The 18,811-nt window shown below is 47.0% G+C and overlaps 1 protein-coding gene across 12 annotated transcripts in view; it reads left to right on the plus strand.

Annotated features, from left to right (window-relative positions):
* LZTR1 (leucine zipper like post translational regulator 1) overlaps nucleotides 1–18,811 on the plus strand; it is a 317,240-nt gene that overhangs the window by 75,269 nt on the left and 223,160 nt on the right. For all 12 annotated transcript variants that reach the window (XR_013348515.1, XM_077839232.1, XM_077839229.1 and 9 more), the window contains one exon: nucleotides 9,086–9,143. Coding sequence is in view for 11 of the 12 variants with exons in the window: in XM_077839232.1 (XP_077695358.1) it covers nucleotides 9,086–9,143 (58 nt within the window). In the remaining variant the exon portion in view is untranslated. The remainder of the gene's footprint in view (nucleotides 1–9,085; nucleotides 9,144–18,811) is intronic.

Genomic DNA, 18,811 nt, shown 5'->3' on the forward strand with positions numbered 1-18,811 from the left:
TAGACTTGCCTGAATCCGGGACCTTCCGGAAATCATGCTGGGCGCAGGTGGAAATAATGGGGAAGATGGCCTGAGGGAGTTGAGACTGCATCTGAACGGTAGCAAACTGGCCCTCCCCTGCCAAGTGCTCATAAATGATACCTTGCTCTCTATATACCTGGGCTTGGCGTTCCGCCATCTGCCGATGCTCACTAAGCCAAATAACATACTGACTGGGCGTCAGCATCATGCACAACAGCGCCTTCCAATCTTCAGGGATCAGGGTGTACCCAGTACCTAGCCCTTCAATGAGACCACGTACATACGTGCTAGTGAGGCCGAACTTGCGAATCGCTTTCTTTAGCTCTCTGATCACCGAGTAAGGCAAACTGACCCAGTTTGCAACCTGGTTGCCCTGGCCATCATCCTGCCAGGTCACCAGACAGACTGAGACCAGATCAGCCAGCTCCTCTGCTGTAATATCTGAGCGAGTCTTCGCTGTGTGAACCATTTGTTGCACCAGCGAAAGCCCCTGAGCAGACGCGGACGACCCCCCAGGGGGCCCCAGAGCATGGGGCCCCACGAGGGGATGGTAATCACACACCGGCTCCGGTGGGGAAGGCAAGAGAGGCGGTGGTAATAGAGGCACTGGGGGCGAAGCAGGGGGAGGGATGGTTGCAGGAGCGGACGGGGGTGGCAGGATCGGCAGCCCCTCTGTTGGCGCGGGAGAGGGCCTTTCCGAGGCGACACGCTGTGTCGCATCGCCAGGAGGGGGGATGGCTGCAGGAGCGGACAGGAGTGGCGAGAGCACCAGCCTCGCGAGGGAGGGCCTGTCCGAGGCGACACGCTGTATCACGTCGCGGCAGAGGTGCCAGGCATGTAAAGCCTGCACGGGTGCCCGAGGCTCTTTGTGCAGTGTCTGGCCCAACCGCTCCCTGTCCGCTAGCTTAAGGGTTCCGGCTTCAGGATACCATGGGCATTGGGCATTCACCTCCTGTAGCAGGAGAGTGAGTTCTCGAGTGGGGCAGTCATGCTGAGCCTTACGCAGCAAATACTGTAACTAATTACGGTGTTGCACTTGCAAAGCAGAGAGGGAGCTTCCCATACTTACCACAATGAAAAATACTCACCGGGATCCGCGAAGCGGATGAGTGACGCGTCTGAAACCCTTGCCGGGCGAGGTGAGTGCTGAGGGCCCCACGTTTGGGCGCCAGTTGTTGCGGTTCAATGACAAGACAGCACAAAGCTTTAAGCAAGCAAACAGGCTGGTCTGCCAACGGACTGGGCCTGTCAGCTTTCCACCCTCTCCTTTATTCTTTCTCTCTCCCCGCGCATTACATTCTCCAACAGATAAAAGGAATACACTGGCTTTGTTTAACATTCTTATTTACCAATTTCTATCTCCTGCATTCCTTGCTCTTGGGCCTTGATCCCAGTCCCACGGTTCATGTCATCTGGGCGAGATTCCAAGGTTCATGCCCTTGAGAGGAGCTGTGTGTGCACTGCTCCTACACAACACTCCGGGTGTGCCCTGAATGTTGCCAAGTGCATGAACCTTGAATGAATCCTACAATAGTGGAACAAGGATAGCTGCCTGCATAGATTTTTCAAGAGAGCTTCCCCTAAGATTTTTAACCTTGCAGGATTGCTCAGGGCCTGAAGTCATAGAATCCTAGAATATCAGGGTTGGAAGGGACCTCAGGAGGTCATCTAGTCCAACCCCCTGCTCAAAGCAGGACCAATCCCCAATTAAATCATCCCAGCCAGGGCTTTGTCAAGCCTGACCTTAAAAACTTCTAAGGAAGGAGATTCTACCACCTCCCTAGGTAATGCATTCCAGTGTTTCACCACCCTCCTAATGAAAAAGTTTTTCCTAATATCCATCCTAAACCTCCCCCACTGCAACTTGAGATCATTACTCCTTGTCCTGTCCTCTTCTACCACTGAGAATAGTCTAGAACCATCCTCTCTGGAACCACCTTTCAGGTAGTTGAAAGCAGCTATCAAATCCCCCCTCATTCTTCTCTTCTGCAGGCTAAACAATCCCAGCTCCCTCAGCCTCTCCTCATAAGTCATGTGTTCTAGACCCCTAATCATTTTTGTTGCCCTTCGCTGGACTCTCTCCAATTTATCCACATCCTTCTTGTAGTGTGGGGCCCAAAACTGGACACAGTACTCCAGATGAGGCCTCACCAATGTCGAATAGAGGGGAACGATCACGTCCCTCGATCTGCTGGAAATGCCCCTACTTATACATCCAAAATGCCATTGGCCTTCTTGGCAACAAGGGCACACTGCTGACTCATATCCAGCTTCTCGTCTACTGTCACCCCTAGGTCCTTTTCCGCAGAACTGCTGCCTAGCCATTCGGTCCCTGGTCTGTAGCGGTGCATTGGATTCTTCCATCCTAAGTGCAGGACCCTGCACTTATCCTTATTGAACCTCATCAGATTTCTTTTGGCCCAATCCTCCAATTTGTCTAGGTCCTTCCGTATCCTATCCCTCCCCTCCAGCGTATCTACCACTCCTCCCAGTTTAGTATCATCCGCAAATTTGCTGAGAGTGCAATCCACACCATCCTCCAGATCATTTATGAAGATATTGAACAAAACCGGCCCCAGGACCGACCCTTGGGGCACTCCACTTGATACCGGCTGCCAACTAGACATGGAGCCATTGATCACTACCCGTTGAGCCCGACAATCTAGCCAACTTTCTACCCACCTTATAGTGCATTCATCCAGCCCATACTTCCTTAACTTGCTGACAAGAATACTGTGGGAGACCGTGTGAAAAGCTTTGCTAAAGTCAAGAAACAATACATCCACTGCTTTCCCTTCATCCACAGAACCAGTAATCTCATCATAGAAGGTGATTAGATTAGTCAGGCATGACCTTCCCTTGGTGAATCCATGCTGGCTGTTCCTGATCACTTTCCTCTCATGCAAGTGCTTCAGGATTGATTCTTTGAGGACCTGCTCCATGATTTTTCCAGGGACTGAGGTGAGGCTGACTGGCCTGTAGTTCCCAGGATCCTCCTTCTTCCCTTTTTTAAAGATTGGCACTACATTAGCCTTTTTCCAGTCATCCGGGACTTCCCCGGTTCGCCACGAGTTTTCAAAGATAATGGCCAATGGCTCTGCAATCACAGCCGCCAATTCCTTCAGCACTCTCGGATGCAACTCGTCCGGCCCCATGGACTTGTGCATGTCCAGCTTTTCTAAATAGTCCCTAACCACCTCTATCTCCACAGAGGGCTGGCCATCTCTTCCCCATGTTGTGATGCCCAGCGCAGCAGTCTGGGAGCTGACCTTGTTAGTGAAAACAGAGGCAAAAAAAGCATTGAGTACATTAGCTTTTTCCACATCCTCTGTCACTAGGTTGCCTCCCTCATTCAGTAAGGGGCCCACACTTTCCTTGGCTTTCTTCTTGTTGCCAACATACCTGAAGAAACCCTTCTTGTTACTCTTGACATCTCTTGTTAGCTGCAGCTCCAGTTGCGATTTGGCCCTCCTGATATCATTCCTACATGCCCTACATTCCTACATTTCACTCCTGAATGCCTGAGCAATATTTTTATACTCCTCCCTGGTCATTTGTCCAATCTTCCACTTCTTGTAAGCTTCTTTTTTGTGTTTAAGATAGATCAGCAAGGATATTACTGTTAAGCAAAGCTGGTCGCTTGCCATGTTTCCGGTTCTTTGTACACATTGGAATGGTTTGTTCCTGCAACCTCAATAAGGATTCTTTAAAATACAGCCAGGTCTCCTGGATTCCTTTCCCCCTCATGTTATTCTCCCAGGGGATCCTGCCCATCAGTTCCCTGAGGGAGTCAAAGTCTGCTTTTCTGAAGTCCAGGGTCTGTATTCTGCTGCTCTCCTTTCTTCCCTATGTCAAGAGCCTGAACTCGACCATCTCATGGTCACTGCCTCCCAGGTTCCCATCCACTTTAGCTTCCCCTACTAGTTCTTCCCAGTTTGTGAGCAGCAGGTCAAGAAGAGCTCTGCCCCTAGTTGGTTCCTCCAGCACTTGCACCAGGAAATTGTCCCTTACACTTTCCAAAAACTTCCTAGATTTTCTGTGCACTGCTGTATTGCTTTCCCAGCAGATAGCGGGGTGATTGAAGTCTCCCATGAGAACGAGGGCCTGCGATCTAGTGACTTCCGTTAGTTGCCGGAAGAAAGCCTCATCCACCTCATCCCCTTGGTCTGGTGGTCTATAGCAGACTCCCACCACGACATCACCCTTGTTGCTCACACTTCTAAACTTAATCCAGAGACTCTCAGGTTTTTCTGCAGTTTCATACTGGCGCTCTGAGCAGTCATACTGCTTTCTTACATACAGTGCAACTCCCCCACCTTTTCTGCCCTGCCTGTCCTTCCTGAACAGTACTCCTGTCACGTGAGTTATCCCACCAAGTCTCTGTTATTCCAATCACATCATAATTCCTTTACTGTGCCAGGACTTCCAGTTCTCCCTGCTTGTTTCCCAGGCTTCTTGTATTTGTGTATAGGCACTTGAGATAACTCACTGATCGTCTTGCTTTCTCAGCATGAGGCAGGAGTCCTCCCATCTTGGACTCTTCTGCTCTTGCTTCCTCCTGGAGTCCCACTTCCCCCGTATCTCAGGGCTTTGGTCTCCTTCCCCCGGTGAACCTAGTTTAAAGCCCTCCTCAGTAGATTAGCCAGCCTGCTTGCGAAGATGCTCTTCCCTCTGTTTATTAGGTGCAAGCTGTCTCTTCCTAGCAATCATCCTTCTTGGTACACGATCCCATGGTCAAAGAATCTAAAGCCTTCTCTCCGACACCACCTGTGTAGCCATTCATTGACTTCCATGATTCGACGGTCTCTACCTGGGCCTTTTCCTTCCACAGGGAGGATGGACAAGAACACCACTTGTGCCTCCAAACTCCTTTATCCTTCTTCCCAGAGCCACGTAGTCTGCAGTGATCCGCTCAAAGTCATTCTTGGCAGTATCATTGGTGCCCACATGGAGAAGCAGGAAGGGGTAGCGATCCGAGGGCTTGATGAGTCTTGGCAGTCTGTCTGTCACATCCTAGCTCCTGGCAAGCAGCACACTTCTTGGTTTTCCCGGTCGGGACGGCAGATAGATGACTCAGTCCTCTTTAGGAAGGAGTCCCTGACCACCACCACCCACCTCCTTCTCCTGGGAGTGATGGTCATGAAGTCCCCATCCCTAGGACAGTGCATCTCATGCCTTCCAATCGGTGGAGTTTCCTTCTGCTCATAACAGAGAAGCACAGGATGTTGTAGCAAACAGAGCCACATAGGATATGTCTACATTGCAGTGTAAGCCCAGGCTCAAATTTAGGCAAACCCCCCTTCTGTCTATACACAGATCTCACAGACTTGGGCTTGGTCCTAGGATCCTGTGGGGCTGGAGGGTTCAGGTCAGAATGAAGCTGAGATCCAGGGTTCAAGCCCTGTTGCTTTGCAGGATAGAAGAAACCTACCTGACTCAGGTCCTGGGTGGCTGCCAAAAGTATCCCACAATCTCTTGGGCCATCAGCTCCAGGAAGATGGAAGCAGCCCACCTTGATTTAGTGCAGCAGCCCAGTGAGTCAGTGTTTAACTCCTCCATTTGTCTTCTTAACACCATGCTGCAAACACGCCCTCAGAAAGCCTTCTGTGTTTGCAGTGGAGACTGAACAGAAGTCTTTTGCAGAGTGTGCTGCTTCATGGTCATGGGAGCACAGACAGATTTTGGTAAATCTCTGATGTGAGGCCAGAAAACAGTTGACTTTACTAAAATTACTAGGAATGACCCTGCATATCAGAAAATAGCAAAGAATCTTGCAGTGTTGCAAATTTACTGGACTGGTGACCAGTGCAAGGAGTGTATTAAGTGGCTCAGGACTGAGTCCAAGAAGACCAGGGACCAGATCTGCACCTTGGGCAACTTGCTGACATGCCAGTTTTATGATGAGTTTGGCAATGGTGGTGCATGATATAGCTGGGATGGGGCTCTGCTGGCCCCAGAATCCAGCATGGGAACTGATGGGAGCCAGTAACAGGTGCCAAATAAGCACAGTTGAAGTGGCTTGGTTGCTGAAACTAGTCCCAAAGATGACGACAGCACCTCCTTTGTCAGCCTTTTTGATTACGATGTCAGAGTTGTTTCTGAGGCTGTGGATGGCATTGTGCTCTGTACGGCTGAGGTTATGGGGCAAGTGATGCTGCTTTTCCACAATTTCAGCCTGTGCACGTCGGTGGAAGCACTCTATGTAGAAGTCCAGTCTGTTGTTTCGACCCTCAGGAGGAGTCCACCTAGAATCCTTCTTTTTGTAGTGTTGGTAGGAAGGTCTCTGTGGATTAGTATGTTGTTCAGAGGTGTGTTGGAAATATTCCTTGAGTCGGAGACTTCGAAAATAGGATTCTAGGTCACCACAGAACTGTATCATGTTTGTGGGGGTGGAGGGGCAGAAGGAGAGGCCCTGAGATAGGACAGATTCTTCTGCTGGGCTAAGAGTATAGTTGGATAGATTGACAATATTGCTGGGTGGGTTAAGGGAACCATTGCTGTGGCCTCTTTTGGCATGTAGTAGCTTAGACAGTTTAGTGTCCTTTTTCTTTTGTGAGAAGCAAAGTGTGTGTTGTAAACGGCTTGTCTAGTTTTTGTAAAGTTCAGCCACGAGGAACTTTGTGTGGAAGATTGTTTTTTTTATGAGAGTATCCAGTTTTGAGAGCTCATCCATCCCACCATCAACCTCAGCCTGGACTAGTCCACACAAGAGATCCACTTCCTGGACAGTACAGTGCTAATAAGCAATGGTCACATAAACACCACCCTATACCGGAAACCTACTGACCACTATTCCTACCTACATGCCTCCAGCTTTCACCCAGACCACACCACACGATCCATCGTCTACAGCCAAGCTCTACGATACAACCGCATTTGCTCCAACCCCTCAGACAGAGACAAACACCTACAAGATCTCTGTCAAGCATTCTTACAACTACAGTACCCACCTGCTGAAGTGAAGAAACTAATTGACAGAGCCAGAAGAGTACCCAGAAGTCACCTACTACAGGACAGGCCCAACAAAGATAATAACAAAACGCCACTAGCCATCACCTTCTGCCCCCAACTAAATCCTCTCCAACGCATCATCAAGGATCTACAATCTATCCTGAAAGACGACCCATCACTTTCACAAATCTTGGGAGACAGGCCAGTCCTTGCCTACAGACAGCCCCCCAACCTGAAGCAAATACTCACCAGCAACCACACACTACACAACAGAACCACTAACCCAGGAACCTATCCTTGCAACAAAGCCCGTTGCCAACTGTGCCCACATATCTATTCAGGGGACACCATCATAGTGCCTAATCACATCAGCCACACTATCAGAGGCTCGTTCACCTGCACATCCACCAATGTGATATATGCCATCATGTGCCAGCAATGCTCCTCTGCCATGTACATTGGTCAAACTGGACAGTCTCTACGGAAAAGAATAAATGGACACAAATCAGATGTCAAGAATTATAACATTCCTAAACCAGTCGGAGAACACTTCAATCTCTCTGGTCACTCGATTACAGACCTAAAGGTCGCAATATTACAACAAAAAGACTTCAAAAACAGACTCCAACGAGAGACTGCTGAATTGGAATTAATTTGCAAACTGGATACAATTAACTTAGGCTTGAATAAAGACTGGGAGTGGATGTGTCATTACACAAAGTAAAACTATTTCCCCATGTTTATTCCCCCACCCCCACCACTCCTTAGACGTTCCTGTTAACTGCTGGCAATGGCCCACCTTGATTATTACTGCAAAAGGTTTTCTCCTCCTCTCCCCACCCCTCTCTCCCAGCTCTCCTGCTGGTAATAGCTCATCTTAAGTGATTACTCTCCTTACCATGTGTATGATAACACCCATTTTTTCATGTTCTGTGTGTATATAAATCTCCTCACTGTATTTTCCACTGAATGCATCCGATGAAGTGAGCTGTAGCTCACGAAAGCTTATGCTCAAATAAATTGGTTAATCTCTAAGGTGCCACTAGTACTCCTTTTCTTTTTGTATCTTCTAAGGAATTGAGGATTGGCAAAGTAAGCACCCTGTTGTTTTGATTTTTCTTAGTGAGAGCTTTAGCGGAGGAGTCAGAGCCCTCAGGTTTTCCTCACCTGAATCTCCAGCCCTTATTAACCTTACTGATGAACTTATTTATAACTTTATATATATAATATTTATAACTTATTTGAAAACCTGGAGTTGAGGTACGGAGTCAGAGTCCCTGGGAGATGAGTCAGGTAAAGGAGGAGGTGTCTCTGGAGGCTTTCTTAACTCTAATGGGAGCCTTTTTTCTGGGTGAGGTGGTGAGAAGAACAGACCATTTTGAGGAGTTACTCAATTTCTAGGTAGGAGGCCTATTCCCAGGAGTCTCCAGGATGGCTGCAAGAAGATTGGCTGAGCAGAAGAACCAGGAATGAGGGCTCTCTAACAGCTTAATGTGACCATGTTAGCAGCATCTCATTGAGGAACATGAGTCCCTAGGCAGACAAACATCAGGGAAGGGAACATTCCTGAGAGGCTGGGGCTTACTGGTATTTAGAGCAGCATAGTCAGATTTGGCCTCGCTAATAGAGTGATGGGGTAGTGGGTTCTTCATCTAAAATGTCCTTGAGGTTGGGTTCAGCCACATCACTAATCCCTGTGGTCAGGGTCTGGAATTGCCACTGGGGGATGGAAAGGAAGGAGGAAGCAGAACAGTAAAAAGGAGGATTTCATCTAAAATCTCACGGGTTAGCAGCCCAAATCCTCAAGCTCTGAGCAAAGCTGTTGTGAAATTGTTCATTGTAGCACAAAAGCAACAAGACTGATGCTGTAATACTGTTCTGGGTTTACATATGATGATCCTGGAAGGTGCTAAAATCTTGAGCCTATTACTAGCTTTTTTGGGATTGGCTAAAGCACCAGTCTCTAGGCTAAGGAATTCCTGCTGCATGTGAGAACGGGGAATGCTTCTGAGGTTTCGACTGCTGACTGCTGTCTTTGTTCATTACAACTTCACAAACTAAAAATAATCAACCTAAAGAAATTTAAATCTGATACTGTTTTCATATAATCTAGGTTAAATGATATGTGGACGATTGGCCTGCAGGACAGAGAGCTAACATGCTGGGAAGAGGTAAGCCCTGAATCACAACAATACAGCACTTCCTCTTGGTGTTTTTACATAATTTTGTGTTTTCTATTTCAGATTGCACTGTTGTTTCCTCAGAGTGTAATTTCATAATTTTCATATTCAGAAAATATCATATTGCCTCTATAAATTCATGGTATGCCCACATCTTGGTTGCCCCATCTCAAAAAAAATATATTGGAATTGGAAAAGGGCAATAAAAATTATTAGGGGTATGGAACGGCTTCCATATGAGGAGAGATTAATAAGACTGGAACTTTTCAGCTTGGAAAAAAGATGATGAAGGGGGGATATGATAGAGGTTTATAAAATCATGACCTGTGTGGAGAAAGTAAATCAGGAAGTGTTGTTTACTCCTTCTCATAACACAAGAACTAGGGGTCACCCTCTGAAATTAATAGGCAGCAGGTTTAAAACTAACAAAAGGAAGTATTTTTTCATACAACGCACAGCCAGTCTGTGAAACTCTTTGCCAGAGGATGTTGTGAAGGCCAAGACTATAAAAGGGTTCAAAAAAGAACTAGGTAAGTTCATGGAGGATAGGTCCATCAATGGCTGTTAGCCAGGATGGGAAGGGATGGTGTCCCTAGCCTCTCTTTGCCAGAAGTTGGGAATGGGCGAGAGGGGATGGATCACTTGATGATTGCCTGTTCTGTTCGTTCCGTCTAGGGCACCTGGCATTGGCCACTGTCGGAAGATAGGATACTGGGCTAGATGGACCTTTGGTCTGACCCAGTATGGCCGCTCTTATGTTCTTATACATATTTAGGAGGAAACTGACTATTTCTTTGTTTCCACTGTGTGCAGATTTGATTTCAGCTTCAGTTTTTCCTTTCAGTTGGGAAAACCAAGTATGGTTTGAACCTTTGTGTACATTTCATAGATACTGAAGGCCAGGAGGGACCTTTATGATCATCTAGTCTGATCACCTGTATAGCCCAGACCAGAGTGTTTCACCAAGTGAGTCCTGCATCCAGCTCATAACTTCTGGTTGAGCCTAGAGCAGATTTTCTCAAAGATATGCAGGAATCACTTGGTGAAATTCTCTGGCCTGTGCTGTGACACCCAGTCCTGTCCTAGTTTTAAAACTTCAGGTGATGAAGAATCCATGGCATCTGTAGATGTATTGTTCCAATGGTTAATTGTTATTACTAGTAAAAATATACGTCTTCTTTTTAGCCTGAATTTGTCTAGATTTAGCTTCCAGCTGTTGGATCTTGTTATGCTTTTGTCTGTTAGATTACAGCCCTTCTTTCCATGTGGATATTTATAGACTGTGATCAAGTCACCTCTTAATCTTTTCTTGGATAAAGTAAATAAACTGAACTCCTGTAATATCTAACTCTAAGGCGGTTTTCCAGACCTCTACTCATTCTTGTAGTATTTTCTGACCCCAGGTAAATTTGTCAGCCTCTTTTTTTTTTTTTTTTTTTTAAGTGAGGACACCAGAACTGGACAACAAATCCTTGGAATGCTGGAAAAGTTCAAGAGGCTTAGTAGCTAAAGGTGTAAAGAGTATGGCCTAGGTAACTATAGGCCACTTAGCTTGACATTGATCCTGGGTCAAATAATGGAAAAGCTGATAGAAGATGCAGTCGCTAAAGATTTAAAGGATGGCAGTGTAATTCATGCCAATCCACATGGTTTGATGGAAATTAAGTTGTGTCAAACAAACTTGATTTTTTGATGAGATTACGAGTTTCATTGGCAAAGGCAGTTTTACTGACATATTTAGATTTCTGTAAGGGAAGTGACTTTTTACTACTCCGTATTCTGATTTTTAAAAAATAGCAATATGCAAAATGAAGAAAGCACACTAGATGGGTTAAGTACTGGCTGACTGGTAGACCTCACAAAGTAATTGTAAATGGAGAATCACCATTCTGTGCTGGCATTTCTAGTGGAGTTCCCTAAGAATCTCTTCTTGGCTTAATGCAATTCAATATCTTTATCAATGACTGTAACGGTCCTCTCTTGGGGAGCGTGGCCTAGTGGTCATGGCTGCAACTCCTGACTGCCAAGGGGGTTTGTGGGACTTCCTGAATGGCAAACAGGAAATGGAATCAGTTGATCCCAATGATGCAGGTCTTCAGGCATAAAACTTCTTAGCATCTGCTTCAGCGTTCAGTTGAAGTGTTCAGCCAGGCCATCCCTTTGCAGGTGATAAACTGACACAGACTTGTTTCATCAAGCGGGACTTGAAGTTCGTACCTTGGTCGGTGACCATCTCCTTAGGAACGCCTACTTAAGCAAGGACTTTCAGTAGTTCCATGGCAATAGTCTTTGCATTGGTGTTATGTAGGTTGCATTGCCTCAGGATAGTGAGTTGCATAATTGACTCACCAATAGGTGTTTGTATCAAGCGGCACTTTTTTCCAGGGTGCTGACAAGGTCTATACCAATGTGTTTGAAGGGGACAATGATGACCCGGAGTGGGATGAGGGGGGCTTTCACCCCACCTTTTGGCCCAACTAGCTGGCATTCAGGGAAGGAGTTGCAGAAGTTTTTAACTTCTTGATGTACACCAAGTCAGAAGAAGCGGTCTAAGATCTGGGCCAAAGTTTTCTCTTGTCCAAGATGGCCTGCAGAGGGGATAGCATGGTACAGTCGCATGACTTATCAATGCGACTGAGGGATGAGGAGTTGTGACTGAATTTCCCCTATCCAATGGTCTTTGAGTGTATTACGCAGCCTGGTGGGGATCTGCGACCTCACTTTGAACCACTGGTAGTTGTTCATATGCATGGCTCAAGGTCTCATCTTCCCTCTGGTCCTTCACGAAATCAGTCTCTCGGGTCAGTAAGTCCCCTTCCTAGAGTGTGGTTTGTAATGTCTCCTCATTAGGAGGATCTTCCGGCAGCACTTCCTTTTGGCTGGACCCCCCCTTCCCCGCCCTGGGGTCCTGCTCCTAATATACTCCAGCCTGTGTGACGGGCTGGGGTTCCCTGCCTACTCTGGTTCCCTCAGGCGCTTCCTCCAGGTTCCCAGGAGCAGGTCTACATCCCCTCAATATGTCGGAGAAGTGTTCCCAATTCTGACCGAAGATTATGTGGAAGGCTAGGGTTGGGGCTAGCCCTACTATGAGGGGGCTTATTGTTCTCCCCTGTGGTGACCTCGACCCAGGCACTGGGATAGGGTTTAATATCCCCATGAATGCACTTCAGGGAGATGGTCTCCCTGGGGGCTTCAGGGTAGGGGACCAAGTCATCCCGGACCAGAGTTTGCCCACACCCAGAATCTACGAGACCTACTACCTCAGTCCCATTTATTTGTACAAGAACTGTTACCTTTGCTGGGGTGCGCTTCCAGGCATGACTCTCTGCCATCATACTTGCCCAGAGCTGCACCCCATATAGGGGCATTCCTGATAATGCTAGCCCTGACGCCCACAGGAGAAACAGGCCCCCATGGTTAGCCCCAGGACTGCTGGTTGGGAACTGGGCCTCTGGGGATGTCTTCCCCCAGATGCTTGGCCCCCTCATCCTTCCTGGCTTTTGAGTGGGGAAGTCCCTTGGGGACCCCAGGCTTTATGTTCGGGCTGAGGTTGGAGGACCTGGGGTTTCTCCTGGGCTTGAGGGCTGGTTGGGCCCCTGATAGGCTGGGACACTCTGTGTAGCTTCTGACTTCCCTGGTTGGCTTCCCCCTTCTGTCGAGGGGTATTTCTGGCATCAAGCAATGGCTCAGATGCGGGAGTTAGAGCTCTCTCAGCTGCTGGATAGTTTTCCGTCAATCACACAGCTTCGGTAAGTGACTCTGGTCGATGTCTGAGCACCCAGTCCCCCTGCCCCTCTTTGGGAGGATTTGGTCAAACTGCTCCACCAGGATGAGTTCAGCCACCTCTACTTCGGGCCGCCCTTCTGATTTTAGCCATCTCCAACATAGATCTCACAGTTTCTGTGTGACAACCCGGGGTTGAGCCCCTGGTGGGTACCTCTCCCTGTGGAACGTCTGGCGGAAGGTCTCCTCGGTTATGTTGAGGTAGTCCAATATGGCCGCTCTGACCTGAGGATAGTCTTGGGTGGTCTCTGCATCCAGTCCTTGGTATACGGCCCATGCTGGTCAGGGGGCCATCGGACCGCCGTCACCACCTGCTCAAATGTCACCAGAAAAGCCTCAGGGTCATTCTTAGGGCCCATTTTTGTGAGCTTCGTGGGTACTGGTGGGGCTCCAGGGTTTGGTTCCAGGCCCCCCAAAGGGAGAAGCTCTGAGGGACACTTGGGGCTTCATTAATGCCACGACTTGTTGAATTAACCTTTGCTGCTGTTCCTGTTTCTGGGACCCTAAGTCCTGAACCAGTTGCTGGGCGGCCATTTGCTGCAGGAGCTGTTGCTTTTGATGCTGTTGTGCTGCCTACTGCTGCTGGTTCTCAGTCATCCATTTCAGCAACTGTTCTGACTCCATCTCTGCTGGCGTACCAGCCAACGTTATTCTACGTCGGGCGGTTTGGCCGCCTTGGTCAGTCAGTTTGTCCTTCTCTCAGGGTGGGGTGTTTCCCACATTCTCCACCAATTTGTAATGGACCTCTCTTGGGGAGTATGGCCTAGTGATCACAGTGCCACTCCTGACTGCCAAGGGGGTTGTGGGGAGGGGAGCCTGGGTCCTCCCACTCCACTGGGCTCCTACCCAGAGCCCTTTGGGCTACCAGTAGTCTGGTAATCAAGGCTGCTTAAGACTGTTCTCCCTGGATTTCTTCCTCTCGTTCACCCCCTCGGGGTCAGTTTAGTCCCAGGCTTTCCCATGGTGGGGAAACCCAAACCAGAATAAGTGAAGGGGGTTACCAAAGTCCAAGGTCCAGAGGATACTTCCCTCGCTGGTTGGGTCCTCTCTTCCCTCAGGGAGCGCCCTTTTGGGCAGCTGGATCAGAGACTTAGGATTCCCTCTGCTCTGCTCTGCAGGAGCTGTGGGCTGCAGATCTGCTCACCTCCAGTTCTGCCACCCAAATGAGCTAATTCCCTGCCTTTTAATTCCTCCAGCAGATAGAGCATTTGTTGCAGAAGTATCGGGGCGAGGCTGGGTGAGTCCAAAATGATCCCTTAACCCCTTGTTGCCCAGCGTGGGGTTTGTACATACCATCACAATGACCCGGACGAAAATAAAAAAATGTTGGTAAAGAAGGATTGACAGGTCAGTTCCACTGCGTGATCTGGACTGCCTGGTTAATCTGGATTCACCTGAACAACATGTGATTTTAATATAGCTAAATGCAAGGTCGTATATCTAGGAACCAATAATGAAGATCACTCTTATAGGATTTGGGGGGTGGGCCCATATTTTGGAAAGCAGTGACTCAGAAAATGAGTTAGCAGTCAGGTGGATAATTATCATTGGTTTATGCACTGAATGATAAGTCGTTGAATAGCCAGCTCAACTCGGTTTATGAAGTCAACTTGCCTTAACTAAAAATGTGTCAGTAGGCACACAGAAAGGCAAAACTTACCAAAATGGAGTTACCAAGGCTGTCCATTTGCTCTGGTCTGATTTGGTTTGCAATCTATAGGTTTTTTTATACATTACTTATTTTTATTATGTTATAATTTGCAACTAACTGTGTAACTTATTATCCAATCTCTAGCAACGAGAAACTTGTTGACTACATGGTTTAAACATTCTGTTGTGCGTTATATTTCCATGAAAACAACTTTGACCAATACAACTGAATATAAGCTGAAAACATGTTTTTGCCAACTACTTAATTTTGCCCTTTTGCAGTTGGAACTTCTATTCACCTATGAAACGTCTTCCTTTCTTGTGGTTTTTAGCATCGTAGAAAAACAATACTTATGAGAGTACATTATGTTCTTTTACTTTAAAACAATCAAACTAGTAAATTTCCATTGTGTGTGTGTCTCTCTTAACGTTACTTGCAAGGCTTTATGGGATTTCTTTAGCGTAGTTGTGATATGTGCTTAAGCTTTCGGCCTTTCTGTCAACGTGCGATATTTTGATGTATAAACAAGGATGGGTTGAATAGAAGAATGTATTGACTAGAAGTAAGTGAGCTGTTATTACTATTGTATGATGGCATTACTGGATACTCTGTCCAATTCTGGTATCCACGCTGTCAAAAGATAGATAGTCCTTCCAAGCTTGTTAATAAAATATCTTGAAAGCTATGTTAAATCATGTGATTCAGATTGTGATGCTGGCAGACCAGGTGTCAGCTCATGTCTAGGTCTCACTGACACTAACAAATGCATAGCTGGAAACCAGTCTGGCTCCCCTGTGTGTTAGCATTGTTAAAATAGATACTAAGGTTTATAAGACTGTGCTTAGTGTCTGGACTTTATGAAATGCTAGTGAGTTGCTGCCTGCGTTAGTCTCACTTATAATAGCTGTATCCCACGTGTGACAAAGTTCCTGCTCTACCTTGGTGGGTCTTGCGCTTATTGGCGGATCTGCTCGCCTTGGAGCTTCACGGCAGCCCTCAGCTTGGTCGTTTTTCTGAATTCACAGTCCAGGTTGACTCCTCCTGTGTCTGACCAGGAGTTGGGATGATTTGGGGAGAACCCGGGCCCGCCCTCTGCTCCGAGTTCCAGCCCAGGGCCCTGTGGAATGCAGCTGTCTAGACTACCTCCTGGAACAGCTGTGCAACAGCTACAACTCCCTGGGCTACTTCCCCATGGCCTCCTCCCAACACCTTCTTTATCCTCACCATAGGACCTTCCTCCTCGTGTCTAATAATGCTTGTATACCTCAGTCCTCCAACAGTCCATGTTCTCACTCTCAGCTCCTAGTGCCTCTTGCTCCCAGCTCCTTACACGCGCACCACAAACTGAAGTGAGCTCCTTTTTAAAACCCAGGTGCCCCGATTAGCCTGCCGTAATTGATTCTAGCAGCTTCTTGATTGGCTGCAGGTGTTCTAATCAGCCTGTCTGTCTTAATTATCATGAGATTTTTTATCATGAGATTACTGGTTCTGTGGATGAAGGGAAAGCAGTGGATGTATTGTTTCTTGACTTTAGCAAAGCTTTTGACACGGTCTCCCACAGTATTCTTGTCAGCAAGTTAAGGAAGTATGGGCTGGATGAATGCACTATAGGGTGGGTAGAAAGCTGGCTAGATTGTCGGGCTCAACGGGTAGTGATCAATGGCTCCATGTCTAGTTGGCAGCCGGTGTCAAGTGGAGTGCCCCAGGGGTCGGTCGTGGGGCCGGTTTTGTTCAATATCTTCATAAATGATCTGGAGGATGGTGTGGATTGCACTCTCAGCAAATTTGCGGACGATACTAAACTGGGAGGAGTGGTAGATACGCTGGAGGGGAGGGATAGGATACAGAAGGACCTAGACAAATTGGAGGATTGGGCCAAAAGAAATCTGATGAGGTTCAATAAGGATAAGTGCAGGGTCCTGCACTTAGGAAGGAAGAATCCAATGCACCGCTACAGACTAGGGACCGAATGGCTAGGCAGCAGTTCTGCGGAAAAGGACCTAGGGGTGAGAGTGGACGAGAAGCTGGATATGAGTCAGCAGTGTGCCCTTGTTGCCAAGAAGGCCAATGGCATTTTGGGATGTATAAGTAGGGGCATAGCGAGCAGATCGAGGGACGTGATCGTCCCCCTCTATTCGACATTGGTGAGGCCTCATCTGGAGTACTGTGTCCAGTTTTGGGCCCCACAGTACAAGAAGGATGTGGATAAATTGGAGAGAGTCCAGCGAAGGGCAACAAAAATGATTAGGGGTCTAGAACACATGACTTATGAGGAGAGGCTGAGGGAGCTGGGATTGTTTAGCCTGCAGAAGAGAAGAATGAGGGGGGATTTGATAGCTGCTTTCAACTACCTGAAAGGGGGTTCCAAAGAGGATGGCTCTAGACTGTTCTCAATGGTAGCAGATGACAGAACGAGGAGTAATGGTCTCAAGTTGCAGTGGGGGAGGTTTAGATTGGATATTAGGAAAAACTTTTTCACTAAGAGGGTGGTGAAACACTGGAATGCGTTGCCTAGGGAGGTGGTGGAATCTCCTTCCTTGGAAGTTTTTAAGGTCAGGCTTGACAAAGCCCTGGCTGGGATGATTTAACTGGGAATTGGTCCTGCTTCGAGCAGGGGGTTGGACTAGATGACCTTCAGGGGTCCCTTCCAACCCTGATATTCTATGATTCTATGATTCTATGAATTATCTCCAGAAAGTTCCTGATTGTTCTGGAACCTTCCCTGTCACCTTACCCAGGGAAAAGGGACCTACTTAGCCTGGGGCTAATATATCTGCCTTCTGTTACTCTCCTGTAGCCATCTGGCCTGACCCTGTCACACACATTATAAGGTAAAATTTAAGTGTGTGCTTTGTAACTATAAAAGTGTTTGCTGTGAAACTGGAAGCCCCCACAGTCAGCAGAGAAGCATTATCAAGTGTGAAATACTAGTTTACCACAAGACGTGTCATCTCCCGCCCAGCAAAAGAAGGCTTATAGACAACAGAGAAACCATTGTGGGGCATCAGTGGAAAAAGACTTTTTTCGTTGCTCTCCCCACCCACCCATGAAGAGGAGATGTGCATAAACCCTGATCCCATCACAGTTCGAACTCTGGGGGAAGGGAATAAAAATTCTTGATCAGAAGGAACTGTATCACTGTGCTGCCTGGAATTTGGAGAAGGCGATATTTCTAAGAATAAACAAAGGATCTCCAAGCTGCTTAGCTTGGGTTAGCCCTAAAGGATGTATAAATCTTGCACATTACAGCAGCTTCTATTACTTTTTGGAACCTTTTAAGGTTCCTTCCCCACTCTGAACTCTAGGGTACAGATGTGGGGACCTTCATGAAAGACCCCCTAAGCTTATTCTTATCAGTTTAGGTTAAAAACCTCCCAAAATTTTGCCTTGTCCTTGAACAGTATGCTGCCACCACCAAGCGTTTTAAACAAAGAACAGGGAAAGAGACCACTTGGAGACGTCTTCCCCCAAAATATACCCCCAAGCCCTACACCTCCTTTCCTGGGGAAGGCTTGATAATAATCCTCACCAATTGGTACAGGTGAACACAGACCCAAACCCTTGGATCTTAAGAACAATGAAAAATCAATCAGGTACTTAGAAGAATTTTAATTTAAAGAAAAGGTAAAAGAATCACCTCTGTAAAATCAGGATGGTAAATACCTTACAGGGTAATCTGATTCAAAACATAAAGAATCCCTCTAGGCGAAACCTTAAGTTACAAAAAGACACAAAACCGGGAATATACATTCTCTCCAGCACAGCTTATTTTACCAGCCATTAAACAAAAGAAAATCTAATGCATTTTCTAGCTAGATTACTTATTAACTTAACAGCAGTTGGAATGCCTCCATTTCTGATCTGTTCCTGGCAAAAGCATCACACAGACAGACAGAACCCTTTGTCTCCACTCCCCACTCCAGATTTGAAAGTATCTTGTCCCCTCATTGGTCATTTTGGGTCAGGTGCCAGCAAGGTTACCATAGATTCTTAACCCTTTACAGGTGAAAGGGTTTTGCCTCTGGCCAGGAGGGATTTTATAGCACTGTATACAGAAAGGTGGTTACCCTTCCTTTTATATTTATGACAGAACCTAAGACTGTAACTCATTTGTGTGTGCGTGTTAGTTAACTTGCTTTAACCTTGTAAATAACTCTTTTTTGGTTTTCTCCCCTAATTAATAAATCTTTAGTTAGTTTATTATAGCATTGGCTACAAGTGTTGT

The sequence above is a fragment of the Eretmochelys imbricata genome, chromosome 21 (genome assembly GCF_965152235.1).
Source record: "Eretmochelys imbricata isolate rEreImb1 chromosome 21, rEreImb1.hap1, whole genome shotgun sequence".
Classification (NCBI taxonomy): Eukaryota; Metazoa; Chordata; order Testudines; family Cheloniidae; genus Eretmochelys; species Eretmochelys imbricata.